The 14,175-nt window shown below is 45.2% G+C and overlaps 5 protein-coding genes and 1 pseudogene across 7 annotated transcripts; 3 read left to right on the top strand and 3 right to left on the bottom strand.

The window, feature by feature from the left end:
• Positions 1-566: 566 nt before the first annotated feature.
• On the bottom strand, positions 567-655 carry BDBG_16657 (annotated as a pseudogene). Its single transcript has one exon. The product of its transcript is annotated as a tRNA-OTHER (tRNA).
• A 1,249-nt stretch (positions 656-1,904) lies between these two features.
• Positions 1,905-4,287, bottom strand: BDBG_02789 (poly(A) polymerase). Its single transcript, XM_002626566.2, has 3 exons — positions 3,034-4,287; positions 2,411-2,971; positions 1,905-2,343 (listed from the first exon to the last, which is right to left on the bottom strand). The coding sequence occupies exons 1-3, from the start codon at positions 4,130-4,132 to the stop codon at positions 2,081-2,083; spliced, it is 1,923 nt and encodes a 640-aa protein (XP_002626612.1). The 5' UTR covers positions 4,133-4,287; the 3' UTR covers positions 1,905-2,080.
• On the top strand, positions 4,090-6,933 carry BDBG_02790 (uncharacterized protein). The gene is made up of 2 exons (XM_002626567.2): positions 4,090-5,613; positions 5,669-6,933. Exons 1-2 carry the CDS (start codon positions 4,521-4,523, stop codon positions 6,823-6,825), a joined length of 2,250 nt encoding a protein of 749 aa, XP_002626613.1. The 5' UTR covers positions 4,090-4,520; the 3' UTR covers positions 6,826-6,933.
• Positions 6,934-7,230: 297 nt separating this feature from the next.
• BDBG_02791 lies at positions 7,231-10,913 on the top strand. Of its 2 annotated transcripts, none has more exons than XM_002626568.2 (5): positions 7,231-7,480; positions 7,564-7,834; positions 7,942-8,169; positions 8,286-8,477; positions 8,528-10,913. In XM_002626568.2, the coding sequence occupies exons 1-5, from the start codon at positions 7,431-7,433 to the stop codon at positions 9,269-9,271; spliced, it is 1,485 nt and encodes a 494-aa protein (XP_002626614.1). In that variant the 5' UTR covers positions 7,231-7,430; the 3' UTR covers positions 9,272-10,913. The 2 variants fall into 2 exon arrangements, with proteins under 2 accessions (XP_002626614.1, XP_031577309.1); XM_031720955.1 differs by having other exon boundaries at positions 7,949-8,169.
• BDBG_02792 (DNA repair protein rad18) lies at positions 8,048-10,940 on the bottom strand. Its single transcript, XM_031720956.1, has 3 exons — positions 10,264-10,940; positions 10,091-10,208; positions 8,048-10,026 (listed from the first exon to the last, which is right to left on the bottom strand). The coding sequence occupies exons 1-3, from the start codon at positions 10,784-10,786 to the stop codon at positions 9,399-9,401; spliced, it is 1,269 nt and encodes a 422-aa protein (XP_031577310.1). The 5' UTR covers positions 10,787-10,940; the 3' UTR covers positions 8,048-9,398.
• Positions 10,918-13,581, top strand: BDBG_02793 (DNA polymerase delta subunit 3). The gene is made up of 9 exons (XM_031720957.1): positions 10,918-11,162; positions 11,220-11,275; positions 11,340-11,590; positions 11,658-11,833; positions 11,904-12,227; positions 12,289-12,313; positions 12,374-12,499; positions 12,575-12,760; positions 12,864-13,581. The coding sequence occupies exons 1-9, from the start codon at positions 11,106-11,108 to the stop codon at positions 13,034-13,036; spliced, it is 1,374 nt and encodes a 457-aa protein (XP_031577311.1). The 5' UTR covers positions 10,918-11,105; the 3' UTR covers positions 13,037-13,581.
• The last annotated feature ends 594 nt before the right edge of the window (positions 13,582-14,175 follow it).

Below are 14,175 nucleotides of genomic sequence, written 5' to 3' on the forward strand. Positions count from 1 at the left end.
TTACAGTATATCAGAGAAGTGTAGTTTTCATAAGAAAGTAAAGAATAAACTTGTATAAGAATGTATTTAGTTATTTTATAAGTATTATTAATAATTATTATCAAATTCTGATTATATAAGCAATCACTGAATAAACTGAATGAGATTGATTTTAATCTTCAGTCTCAGTCTTATTCTGATTTTGAAAGAATGATTATCTTTCACAGTTTATTCTGAGAAATTACTCTCATTTCACTATTTTTAAATTAAATCTAGTTATTTTTCACATCATTTCTCTCAGAAATGGTTCATTTTCAGATTTTTTTAAGGCTTGGTCCTGGTGAGACTCATGCCAAGAAATGTATGAGATCAGACCAAATGAGACCAAATGTGAAATTCATGGTCCCGCCGGCCAGTCTAGTTGAGACCACGCCAAGATAACAAGAACATAGGAAATACAAAGAAGTGACAATTAGATACATGCGATAATAACTTCCCAGCCCAGGAACATAGAGCGATTTATTGAAGCGATTTGTACACCTCTGTATTTATTAGAAACCTGAGGTGCTTGAGTTCCGGATTTAATGTATCCCCTGCGGGTTTCGAACCCACACGCCTTGGTTTCCCACGCCAAGGCGCTACCGGGTGGCCGCATTAACCATTCAGCCACTGAGGCTGTGACATACTGTAATTCAGACTGAGCAGAGGTGAATTCTTAATACAAATCAACTACTGACTATGTTATATTAATTAATGAGTCACTGATCTCATGATGATCACAGAGACAGATATCTATTATTAAATTAATTACAGAAGCTGAATATATTGCAGCTAGTGAGACAGCTTATAAGATAATCTAATTGAATGATATGTTATATAATACTGAGTTAATGAATGATGAAAAAGTGAAAATATACTCATATCTATGAGTTGATAATAAGAGAGCAATTGATCTAGCAAAGAGAGAATTCTTAATATGAAGATCATATTATATTAAGATTAGATATTATATTCTCTGTGATTTAATTAAAAAAGAGAAAATTATGATGAAGTATGTTAATTCTACAGTGAACATAGCTGATGAGCTCACTAAGTCACTGGCAAAGCCTGCATTTGAAGAATTTGTCAAGAGAATTGACATTCAGGAAATTGAGAAGAAGAAATGATTGAATGATAATGATGATACAGCAGATCAATGAATTTTACATGTATTTCTTGATTTTTACAGTTATTGCTGTACAGACGCCTTTCCTAATGAGGAAATCAGGGTCTGATTCATGTAATTAATTATTATTGCATTTTTGAAAGATTTGAGAATGAGAGAGGCCCCGGGTGGTGGCTTATTATAGGCCACAGTGTAGCAAGAGGGGGTGTTGGTGATTACTACACCTACCCTAGTCACGTGCCACCCCAACCTATTGTTGGGGGTCCCGCGGTTGGTCGGCCCTTCTACCAGCAGGCGCTGGTGGTGATCGAGCTCTTTTGCCTCAGTAGCCTACAGGTTATGAGACTGTTAAGCGTGAGCCCCGCTGTGGTCAACATGCATGGATTTGATCCCAGAATAGACTTAAAAATTCCTAACAAATACCCTGGACATTTTAACAGTGCCAAGAGACATCCCAGGAGTGTGCCCTAGAAGTCCTGTGAGCCCTAGGACTGAGTGGTCCAGTCCATTATTAAAAAGGAGCCATTGTGGGGAGGCCACTGAAGGGAGCCACTGAGAGGAAGTACTGTACTCTGTGGTAGCTGGTCCGAGGGGGGGTGTTGGGGGTCCCGCGGTTGGTCGGCCCTTCTACCAGCAGGCGCTGGTGGTGATCGAGCTCTTTTGCCCCAGTAGCCTACACCTATCCATTTAGTGTAACTCGCGTAGTTAGATTACAACACAACACAACAACATTATCCTCCAAGATTAGCGAGGTCAAGTTTTCTGTATACACCTCATTGGTGTAGTTAGGTGTGTGGAAGCTAGCTTTGTCATCAAAAACCCTAACTCGACTCTAGGTATCCAACAACCGCCCTACAATATGATAAATAAATGGATTGTACTGTAGTTACTATACCCCGCATATTCATTATCAACCTGCTTTCAGATTGTCTACTTCTATTTCCCCATTGTTTTGCTATTTAGTCCTAACTCATCTTTCCTTCTAAGAACCTCATTAATTGCGGCCTCCTTACTTGCTTCGTCGGGGTTGCGAAGCTGCCATTCGATAACCATATCCACGGCCTTGGACATCCAAGGTCCCGTCTTCACGCCGAGAGCGTTGATGATGTCGCGTCCGTTGATAGGTGGTCGTAATGAGCACACGTCGAGAAGATTAGTATTTTCAATGTATGAAAGCAACTTTTCATAATTGTGAAATACTATCGAAAAAAACGTACCATTAGCTATAGCCTTGTAAAATGACGACAATCTTGCGAAAAGACTTACCATGATCAGCTTCTTGTCCCCGCATAACTTCAAGGAGCATAGCAAGAACAAAACATAATCGCCAGTCATGAGACAGGGTGCGGATGAAGAGTCCAATTTTCACGCGGGTCTCAGAAGGCGTATCGGCGATCTCATTCTTAAGAAAAGATGATTTGATATCCCAGATCGTCTGATAATTCTTGGAGGCTGCAGAGATAATACTGGCAGCCTTGTTGTCTGCACGAAGGCTATCTCTAGCGACAGTTGTAGCGCGTGGTACTGTAGGCTTTGAGGGTTTTGGTGGTACTGGGTCCGCAATAGTGACCCACGGGGCAAGCGCAGTGAGAAACCAAGCAAAATATCTCTCATTCTCATCGCGGATAAGCGTATCTCGGACATATTCTCGCGTTTTCTGCGATTCATCAATATTTCCAGTCGATTCGCTTAACAAAAGCGTAAGGGCATTATAGCCTCGTTCCCAGGATGATGTATCAACTCCGGCATTATCCCGATGATTAGCAAAAATAGTATCATATAGACCAAGTCGGTTGATCCGCTGCAAAGCGGTTAAGGGGTCGGGTCCTAAAAAGGTGTTCAATTAGCCGCATGTAAATAACATGGGATTAGGTCCTGGGAAACCATACCTCGTAGAGTTTTCTCCATCTCAACACCAATTCTTTCTTGCGTAATTTTTGCTTTTAGAGCCGCTTTTATATCCTCAATTTTCATAGCCTCTTCTGTGTCGCTGTCGATACTGTAACCCAGTCTGCTTGCGAAGCGTATCAACCGTAGAACTCGGAGTGGATCATCTTTAAAAGTTTGGAAGGGAGCCATCGGTGTACGTATAATTTTATTTTCCAAATCTTGTAACCCCTTTCCTGTGAAATCTTCAATCATGTCTGTATGTATGTTGTAAAATAATGCATTCACAGTAGCATCCCGACGAAGTGCATCCTCCTCTGGGGTGCCTATTTCGATCTGTGGATTGCGGCTATCATCAGTATATGTCTCTTTCCGCAGATTTACCAGATCAACTTCCAGGCCGAATATTTTCGTAGTGGCAGTTTCAAGGTGCTTCGATTTTTCGGGATTCTTCTCAATCTTATGGATTTTGATGCAATCAATAATAGACGGGTCAGAGTGAAACGCCTTGTATTTTTCGAGGTTTCCCGGGGTGTCCAGATACTCTTTCAACCCCTCCCCGAATCTTTCCCCCGTAATGCAGTTTATTGCTACATCAATGTCATGACTATCAACACCGAGAAGCTTGTCGCGCACCCATCCTCCAGCGAACCGTAAAACCAGTGGCTCGACGTCTGTTGGCAACGCTTGGGTATCTTCCTTGTCTCGTTGCTGAATAAACTCCACCGCATCAAGGAGACATAATCGCAAAGTCTGTTCGATGGGCGTAAGTGTTATTCGGGGAACGGTCGACGAGGTAGTCGAGTCTTTGGTCATGGCTCTCTGGGTGTCCTCCTTTACAAAGGCCCCTAAAATTCGTCTCCGCTTGCTAGGTCGTTCTTCAGGAGAGAGGCTTGATTTCTCTCGAAATGACATAGGATTCCGGAGTGGTTGTGTTAGACAGCGTAATTTTTGGAAGAAGCCCACAGATTTGGTTCCTGTCCAGCTTATGGAAGGTTGATTATAACGCCCGATGATGTGTCTGGTTGCGGAATGAGTCAATAGCGTCCGGCGAGTGGGCTGGGCGCAAGGAAGGATTGCTTGTGCTAAACGAGCAGTCATCTGGGAACGGACCGATTAACGAGCGCATAGGGGTCTGTCATAATGGCGAGTAGTTAAAAGTATTTGGGAGATGGTATATTTAACGCGTTTGTTGTGGATTACTTCCAAAAATTTTGGTTGTTGGTTTCGTTGTGGAAAGGAAAGCCACGTTAAATATTTATTTGAGCTAAATATTTAAATAAATATTTACGAGGAGTGATCTTTTTCTTTTCTGGCTTCCGCGCCTCTAGCTCTATTTAACCAAACGACAGCAGCAACGACAACCCCTCCCCCAACAGCACACACTGCTCCTATATATACCATCTGACGGGTTCTCTTTATTCGCACTACTACAGATGCTCACAGCTACCAGCCAAACTACTATTCTATAGAGTCCTCGAAGTGTCCAATGACATCACCGGACGATGTTGCGCCAGTCAAGCCTCCGCCGTCCTTTTCTCCCGGAGCCGCGCTCAACGTATCTAAAGCTAGATATCCGGAGAAGATTCAGACCACCCAGCCGCTGATCTCTTCGTTATCTGAATCCGTCTTGACTGATTCTCCTCTGGAACGACGCTCGTCCCTATCCTCCGGCCGATCATCGAGAACAGCATCTCCCAATGGGAGGCTATCGTATTCTGCCTCCGCCTCCGCCTCACATCTATCTCGCTCAAGTACTCTTTCACCGCTGGGGTTCCAAATTGATACTACCGACGACATCCGTTCTCTAATAATCCGAGCATTCTCCCCGGTAATAGGCGTATATGCCTCGCCAGACACGGATGCTCTAGTGCAGCGAAAGGGCTTCAAAAATGGATTCCATGAACTAATAAGGCCATTTGGGGAAACGATCGCGGGAAAGATAGTTATACGTGATAACAGCGGCTCTAGTCGGACCTGGGAGGATTTCGGGGTTCGTTTTATTGATTTGGATACGAAAAAACAGGACACGGAGACCAGCAAAACGGAACCCGTTCCCTCTCTCGTTCAGATAGAGCAAGTACTTGACAGGCATATCCATTCAATTGACGACCCATTAGCAAGTTGGACTCGGGGTGGCGATGGCGGACATGGCCGTTTACCCCTAGCTTCTCCAGTTTATAAACTATTCCTTCGACGTCTACTCTCCCCGGCGTATACCTCGCCTCACGAAACCTTCATGCACCCCGTTGCCTGCATTATTGCAATAAGTTCACATACCCCTACGCCTCTTGAATCGCTACGTCAACTGTATGCACATACAATTCAGGGCGATAAGCGACCTCCTCAATGGGTGTATCCCGAATATCTTCGATACTACGTTCTCGTCCATGACGAAGACAAGGATGACATCACTAAGTCAACAGCTTTGTTTGATCAAATGAAGAGGCACTTTGGCCTCCACTGCCATCTTTTACGGCTGCGGAGCAACCAATGCGTCATAACGGACGATGACAGCACCCAATTTCCCTCCTGTGAATGGCTAACTCCGTCGGAAGATCTTTCCGAGTTGGGCGAACAAGGTATGTACCTTTCCCTACTCCTAAAACTGGAATATACCTGCTAATATCCGTTTAGAAACTCTTATTGATGTTGAGTCCGAAGGTTCATATATTTTTGAATCTGACGTCACCGCTATCAAAGCATTCATTCGGGAAATGGTCGCTCAGTCGGTGATCCCTCATATGGAAAATCGAGTTGCTCTTTGGAATGAGCAAGTTGCATCTCGGAGGCGAGGCTTGAGTGGTCGATTTATGTCAATGTCAAGGCGTTGGGCCGGGTTTGGAGCAAATACAAGGTCGTCCGGTGGTGCGTATGGCTCTGGATCAGGGACCAATTATGATTCTCAGGGATTCTACAAACCCGATGCACCCGAGGCAATATTACGGAAGTTGGCAGACTTTGCATTCATGCTCCGTGACTGGAAACTTGCGTCGTCAACCTATGAGCTTGTGAAAGGAGACTATGGGCATGATAAAGCATGGAGATACCAGGCGGGGGCGCATGAAATGTGCGCCGTCAGCACTCTGCTAAACCCCATGGCATCGACTGCTAGAACAAAACTTGAATCCATCGACCACCTCTTAGATACCGCCAGCTATTCATATCTTACAAGGTGTTCCGATGCTCAAAATGCTTTACGAACCCTTGTCTTAGGTGTGGAACTCTTGAAATCTCGTGGAGGCCCTGCCTCTGATGCTGCAGCAAAATGGGCAATACGAATCCTCAATATGGGTCTTGTGGGCGACAACGGGCGAATTCTTGTCTCCGAGCGAGTGTCTGCATGCTATGCCTCTAAAACCGGATCGGGCGGTGCAAAATGGGGAATGAGACGAAGGAAAGCCGCTATGTGGGCCCTTCTCGCTGCTGACTCCTGGCTAAAACAAGGAAAGCCAAATCTTGCCTCTATTTGCCTCGAAGAATCAGATCGCCTATATAGCGATGTATTAGATGAAGGAAAGGGGCCTCTACCAGAAATGCAACAGTTTATCGACAATCTACGGAATGCCATACAGATGGAATATTTTGGCACCCGCGGTTTCGGCAACGATGCCGAAATATCTAGTCCGATAGAGTTTGACGCGGAAGAGACGAGAGAGAAGCTGGATGATCGCGTTCACCGAAAATCGTTAAGAGGAGGTGTGAACCCACTAGAATCTACGCCTGTAACCGTGTCCCGGTTAAATCAGATGATGAAGGTCACCCAAATGATGATTTCGAATAGTTCAGGATGATTTGGTCTAAGAAAAATAAATGGACGGATTATCGAGTAATGTCACATGCTTATGATGTCTATACTGTTGGGGGTCCCGGGTTGATCGGCCCTTCTACCAGCAGTGCGCTGGTGGTGACAGAGCTCTTTTGCCCCAGTAGAGAAGCCTACATATACCTAGGTACGCAGCGTAGAGGCGCCAACTTTGGTTTTTCGACTAGGCATTTTGACTGTTGTTCCTAGGGTGATATCCACAGTTCTACTAGAGCTTGACGTGGGGTATTGAAACAAGCCAAGTATCATAATATCGGTACTCATTTTCTTGAATAAACTAGATAATTCATTCATCACTTGGTTGCAGCTCTATTTCAGTTGCCTAACGGCATCCGAATCACGTGATCATATTTGCTCGTCCTATCGATAACACCCGTGGACAGCTCCGCGTCTCCAGGAGAAGCAATCCTAGCAATCCTACTTTAGAACGGATGGATTCTGGACTCCATAAGATCTCTTTTGAAATGAACGGGAAACAGGGTTATGCGCCGAAATAACAAGGTGTAAACAGGTAGTGAAAGGTTTACTAGCCGTTCCCTCCTGGCACCAACAACAAACCCCAATCAAACAGCTATGAGTGAACTTCTAGCATACATCCTTGCACATGAAGAGTCTTTCCGAAGGTCAGGCTTGCGGTTTTGTTTTATCTTCCATACTCCCGTCTTAGAAGCCAAAATGATCTGGAAACTAATAATCCAAAATACAGAGCTCGACTTCCTTCTCTCTACTCAGACTTCTCCACCCAACGGAATACCAATCCAGACGGATATGCGACAAACGTCGCTGCATGGCAGCGAGCGCTAGCTCATGCTGCTCTTGCGGGCGTCATAGATTCTTCTTCGCCAGGAAGCAGACACCATGGAGAGGAAGGAACAGCAGCCAGAGGTGATTTGCTCGTGCTGAGGACGGGCAACGCGCTTATGGCAGAGCTGGAGACGCAAGAATGGGGCCGCCCGGTAGCATTACAGACTACCATTGTACGTTATCATAATATGTATTTCCATCCACTGTTGGGGCTTGATTTTCTCTGCTATGGGGTGCGTTACGGTTGCCTCACTAATTGGTTCTCGACCTCGATTCGCAGGATGAAGCGATCCGATGTAATTCCATGATACCCCTAGATGCCTTTCAAACTAGCTCCACTAGTCCATTCAAAACATCGTGGATACGTCTCCCCTCCCCTCCAACAATATCACAAGTTATGGGTTGGAGTATGAAGCAGTTAAGGGCCTTCCTATCCGATTCCGAAGGTCATTCAGGTGGATCAGGAAATTTACAAGTTATGAATTTGGTTTTGGTGGATAATTTAAAGGTATATATGACTAGAAATGACTCTCCTCAGCTTTTCACATTGAAATATGTTCTTAGTCAAGCTCCACTCCCGAGTCAAACTCCTCTAACTGAATCTCTTGATATTTATGTGTCTAGGAAGTTGGGAAACGCATCGTTGCAACAGCCTCAAGCTCCCATAGGTCAAATACCGACCTTATATACTCAAAAGAACTTTTCACGAAGCGATTTGCAAATATAGGTGGAGGAGCCGTGTTATCAAACTTGGATGTCGATGTCCTCCTGACATTCTTATCTAGGGATGAAAACGCGATTCTTTATGATGGAGAGGTATGCACATCTATTGTATTTCGATAAATACGTAACTGAGGAGTATTTAGACGGTTAAATTTAAAAGCGCCAAAAACAACGTTAACTCAATAACACACGAAGATCGGACGATCGCGTCTTTGAAAACGTTAATATCAAATTTGATCGGACAAGTCGCACTTCTCGAGTCGAAAATCAAGGAATCGTCATTGAGAGCGAAGGATGCAGTGACAAACAAGAACCGAGTGGTCGCTCTGTCTGCACTGAGGTCCAAAAAGATGGCAGAAAACAATCTCAAGCAACGGACAGATACTTTACTCCAACTCGAAGAAGTCTACATGAAACTGGAGCAGGCAGCAGACCAGATAGATATCGTACGAGTCATGGAAGCCAGCGCCGGCGCCCTTCGATCCTTACATGCCCAAGTCGGTGGGGTGGAGAGAGTCGAAGACGTTCTGGAAGAGCTGCGAGAGGAGATGAGTAAGGTCGATGAAGTTGGGAATATCATCAATGAGGCTGGAGAAGCAGTTGATGAAGACGAGCTGGACGATGAGCTTGCCTCTATGGAGAAACAGGAACGAGAAGCACGCGATGCTGAGGAAGCGGAAGCAACGCAACGAAAATTGGCGGAGCTTGAACGATTCGAGAAATCAGCGATTGAAGCTGAAGCGCGGCGTAAAGCTGAGAAAGAGAATGCAACGGTAGTAGACTACGACTCCGAGCTTGACGATAGCATTGGAAAATTATCAAATATGTCTATCGAAGACAGGGAGAATACGGAGGCGCAGAAAGCTGAACAGGTTATAGCAGAATAGATACCCCGGAGGCAATGGCACAATTTTGGGAGACAAATACTGCTCTTACCATGTATTGGATACATTTATTCGTTAGCCTTAAAACGCCACTAGAACACCATTCGATCTCGAAAAGGAGAAAGATATATCACTCCACAGCGTCCTCTAAAATTCTCTGTCTATCAAGTTCCATGCCCACACTTTGATCCTCTCCATTTACCTCATTCACAGCACCACCAATTGCATCATTTTTCGATTCACTCTCGACTCCCTGAGTCTCATGTCGAGTGTCACGTGGAGCTGATTTGGTTATAGCTGGATCACGTTCATTGCCTGCGGTTCCCGCGCCTTCATCTGTTGTTAGAGCGGTTTCGGAATGAGCCACCTGCACCATTTGTTGCGTTTTTCTGCGAGCATTGGCAATGAGTGCCTTATAGTCGTCACCATACGTTGTCGTCCAAGCGGAGGCATCGAAATCCTTGCGCATTACTGAAGATGTTGAGATACCAGCAGTTGGTGCCTGACCACCCTGTGTCCGCTCCCAGATATCGAGTTCCCGTAATAGCTCCCGTTTCGATTTAGGTACCTTGGAATCACAGTTTGCATTCCATATATTCATCCACTCCGTGTGCCTCTTTTGTAACAAGGGTTTAGGACCCCAGTCGGCAATTCCTAGCTCCTTGAGCTTTCGCCGCAGAACTGTGTCCTTCAGGAGCGAGTAGTTTAATGTCGGGAGGCGTTTTGGGGTATTTGTTGGAGCATGACTTCGTAAAGGTCTTAGGTTATATTAGTAACGATTATCATATCTCTCATTCCTAATTCGAAAATTGCTTAACATACCCAAATGATACGGACGGCTTCGGTGGATCTGAGGAGCCAGTGCAACTATCCAAATGGGCGAATACAGCCTCATTTTTCATTCTCCGCTGGCAGACTGGGCATGCAACAAGGGCATCATCTAGATGTATTTAGCTTGTGCAGAAAACAGACGTCGCGAAAAGTGAGAGGAATACCTCGTTCCAAATCCTCATCCTCCGTATCTTCAATAACCTCCACCTGTGTTTGCAGACCTTTATCCTCCGATCTTCTACTTTGTGAACGTGTTCTCCGGCCCTTAGCACGGGTCGCTGCATTGCCATTCTCCGGCGCAGATACCCCTGAATCTATCTTCCGCTTCTTCGCTGCAGGCAGTTGGAGGTCTTCCTCCGGCTCATCCGTTCTCACAGTGGCAGTTCTCGCAAACTCCAAAACGCTAGGTCTTGCCAGCTTAAAAGAGTCTACCATCTCCTGCATCGCCCAGTCCCTTCGCAGCTTGAGTTCCTGATCCGCGGTCCTGCAGGCGGGACATTTCCCCTCCGTACTTAGACATCGGCGTATACATAGAGAGCAGAAGGTATGTGAACAAGAGGTGATGACGGGATTATCGAAGAAGTCTTTGCATACTTGACATCGTAGGGCGGATTCTACACGGGCGAGCTGGGAGAGGGGCGTGCCGAGCCAATCTGTCGAGTCCGTGATGTCGTAGGCATGATCCATTTACACTGAAGTTTCGTGTACGGAGAGAAGGGTGGTGAAATTGAGAGTAAAGGGGAAGAAAGGGGTATTCAAACATAAAGGAGTACCGTTGTTTCTTTAACTAATATATATGATCTTGCAGCTGTAAAGTACTCATATTGCGGCCAAATCTCTCGTCTCCAAACCTCGTGAAGAAGAGTCCGAGTTCATCATCAAAGCTTGATGACTAAGACGCGTTAATTGATCACGCTCCCACGCGTTGACGACAAGCTGCAGCATCTACCAAGAGGCTTCAAAGTACGGAGTAATCGAGACATAAGCTTGAGATATATAATTCACGATGGCTGCCAATTATAAAAGATACCTTGCCGAAAAGGTTCTTAATGAGCAAGAGATTGTAAGCAACCTACAAGCATATATCGTGCGGTTTACACACGCTAATCCTTCCCCATAGGTTACCTACCGCTCGCTGAGCAGAGCTCTAAAAGTCCATTCCAACTTAGCCAAACAGTACGGAGGTTTCAAATATCTTTCTGATCAGTGGGAACAAAATGTGCTAACCCATCTTCTGAAGGATGCTTTCTGAATTCCACCGCGTTGAGAACTCCAAAAAACCCCAAAGTGTCAATGCAACTTATCTCATCACTGGCACTCAAGCTCCTACGCAGCAACATGCGCTCAAGGGCCACATCAGGGATGGCGACGATGAGATTATGCAAAGCAGTCCCTTCATGAGCAGCCAGGTGGCACAGCAAGAAGATAATGATGAGAACGATGATATCCCAACGACTACGATAACTTTGGTGCGCGAGGAAGACTTGCTCGGTATTCTCAAATTTTAATTAAATTCTCACCTTATTTGCTCGGACAATGACCTAATATCTTGCTATAGAAGCCAAGAGCCTGCATCAAACAATATTCTCAATTTTTATGTATAGCGTTGAGCCCACCCGTCTGCAGGACTTAAATGTTCTAAGCGACATTGGACATGATATACTGCAGCCCCAGCCAGAAGATCCCCTCGAGCACGGTAAACAGTACGGCATGATCCTCAATAGAAACGTCAAGGTAGGAACCCAAGGCCAACGAGTCTCGCTCAATTTTTGGATATGCTAACCAACGGTCGAAAATCTAAAAGCGGCGATCGGGACTTCCACCAGCGCCCCCACCACCTGTTCCTATCGAAACAGTCAAAAAACCAAAGCCGGCCAAAACAGATGAAGCACCCAAGACCATCAAAGTCGAGGAACCTCCTCAGTCACAAGCTAAAAATCAAGCTCCTCAAGCATCATCTATAGCATCTTCACGGCCATCCAATCGTAGTCACGGTCAAGGTGGAACGGCTGATAAACCCAGTTCTCTAAAACGAGACACTTCGAATATATTCAAGGCTTTTGCCAAGTCGAAGCCCAAAGTCAAGAAAGATACACCTGAAAGATCGAGCGGTCCTGACGTAGAATCGGTATGTCCAAAACATCACTCTCAATTGTCTTGTCAGAGTAAATACTGATTTATATGAGTAGGCTGAACCCAGTGACCCTGAAGATGGTATGATACCTTTACGTATTACTCCTTTTTCTTTCATTTTCCTTGCTCATAATATTCTAGTTGCTCTCGATGATTCATCGGAAGAAGAGCGAGAGGACCTATTCCTTGACACAGGGACGAGAACCAGCAACTCGAAGAGGGAGGCAAGGAAGGAGAGAGAAGAGAAGCTTCGGAAAATGATGGAAGGTATATTTTCCAGTGACTCTGGGAATACGTTACAGATCACTTCGCTGTGGGCTGACTTGTCACAAACAACAAAAGATGAAGAAATGACAGATGCGCCAGAACCATTCACCACGGAAGAGCCAGAGTCTGCCGAAGCCTCGCAGCCCGAAGAAGCACCGAAGCCCGAGCCTGATGAGGAAGCGAGCGCTCGGAAGGGCCGACGGAGAGGGAGACGACAAGTGATGAAAAAGATGACGATAAAAGATGCAGAAGGATATCTCGGTACGTACAATTATTTTGCTCCTTCTCCTTCTCTTTTCTAGCACATACGAAACATGATAGGCCAGCAGCTCACACTCCCTTTTCTTGTTTTCCAATTGCACAGTAACGAAAGAGGAACCTGTCTGGGAATCATTTTCAGAAGACGAAGCACCACCACCGGCGAAAAGAAAGCAGGCCATCTCGGTGACTCCAAAGTCTTCTAGTCATAAGGGAACCCAGAAAACGGGTCAGGGTCAGGGTAACATTATGTCGTTCTTTGGCAGAAAACAGCCTTAATAGATTTCTCCACAATGGATGATCGCTTTCGTCTCCAGCGGTAGCAGGCCCAAAGTTATGAATGTAACATCAACCACTTAGCATCTTTCTACGTCAGATTCTTTTTTGGATTCTATTATATTCCCGTACTTATTGCCCGATTCCTTAATGCCTTTGACATCATTCTCTCCCCGGGCGATCTATATGTGACACAGTATGTGACACAGTATGTAGGGTAAACCCATAACCATAAGAAAAAAAAGAGTAAGCAAGCCTCGAAGGAGAAGCCCGAAGCCAATAAAATCATCATGATGATCGGGGAAAAAGGTCGGAAACTTGACATGGTAACCTTCAAGGAGAAAGGAGCAGCACCGAAGTCACTCACTAGGTTACACTCACAGGGATGGAAATACCAGATAAGCTTTTTCCCGCAAACCGATCCACCCACCAAGCCACCAAATGACAGGGAAGTTCATTTTCAAAGCAAGGGTAACGTCCGTTCCTCTTTCGGCCACGGAACTGGGATTGTCAGATGGGTATTTTATACCAGGGTTACAATGAACATACACCATTGATACTGGTTGTATTAGTAATTGAGACCTTCTCATTGAAGGTTGTATGAAATAGAAACACACATTGAAAGGGGTGGAGAGATCTGTGGAGCTCATTCTCTTAAAGCCAAGACTGACTAAACCATATAGTTACAGTAACTAATACTACAGTAGCGGGTATTTATTACTATTTTCAGACAGGCACAGGATCAGGGGACTCAAATGAAATGCTTGATAGAAAGGTCGCACTTAAGAATTCATATCACCATTGAAGTATGCACTGTGCTGTGTTGTTAGTTAGTAGGGACAGAGAAGTGAATCTATCAGAGAGTGATGATGGGTCTGTCAAATGATAACATTCATTCATGTACATGTACCTAGTGAGTTTGATAAGGCAGATGAGGTACATGAAACCAACCGCAGAATATACTGAAGGTAGTGAATGTGGAAGGTGCTCTCCACCACCACCTGGGCATGTGTCATTCTCGATGTAGTGTGGAAGCATCCGCAGTACTCCGTACCTGGGATTGGGAAATTATTTAAGAGCCGCATTGAAATCATATAAACCCCCCCCCCCCCCCCTTTCTCTTCCTCTCTCCTTCTGTCTTT

The sequence above is a fragment of the Blastomyces gilchristii genome, assembly GCF_000003855.2.
Source record: "Blastomyces gilchristii SLH14081 genomic scaffold supercont1.4, whole genome shotgun sequence".
NCBI lineage: Eukaryota > Fungi > Ascomycota > Eurotiomycetes > Onygenales > Ajellomycetaceae > Blastomyces > Blastomyces gilchristii.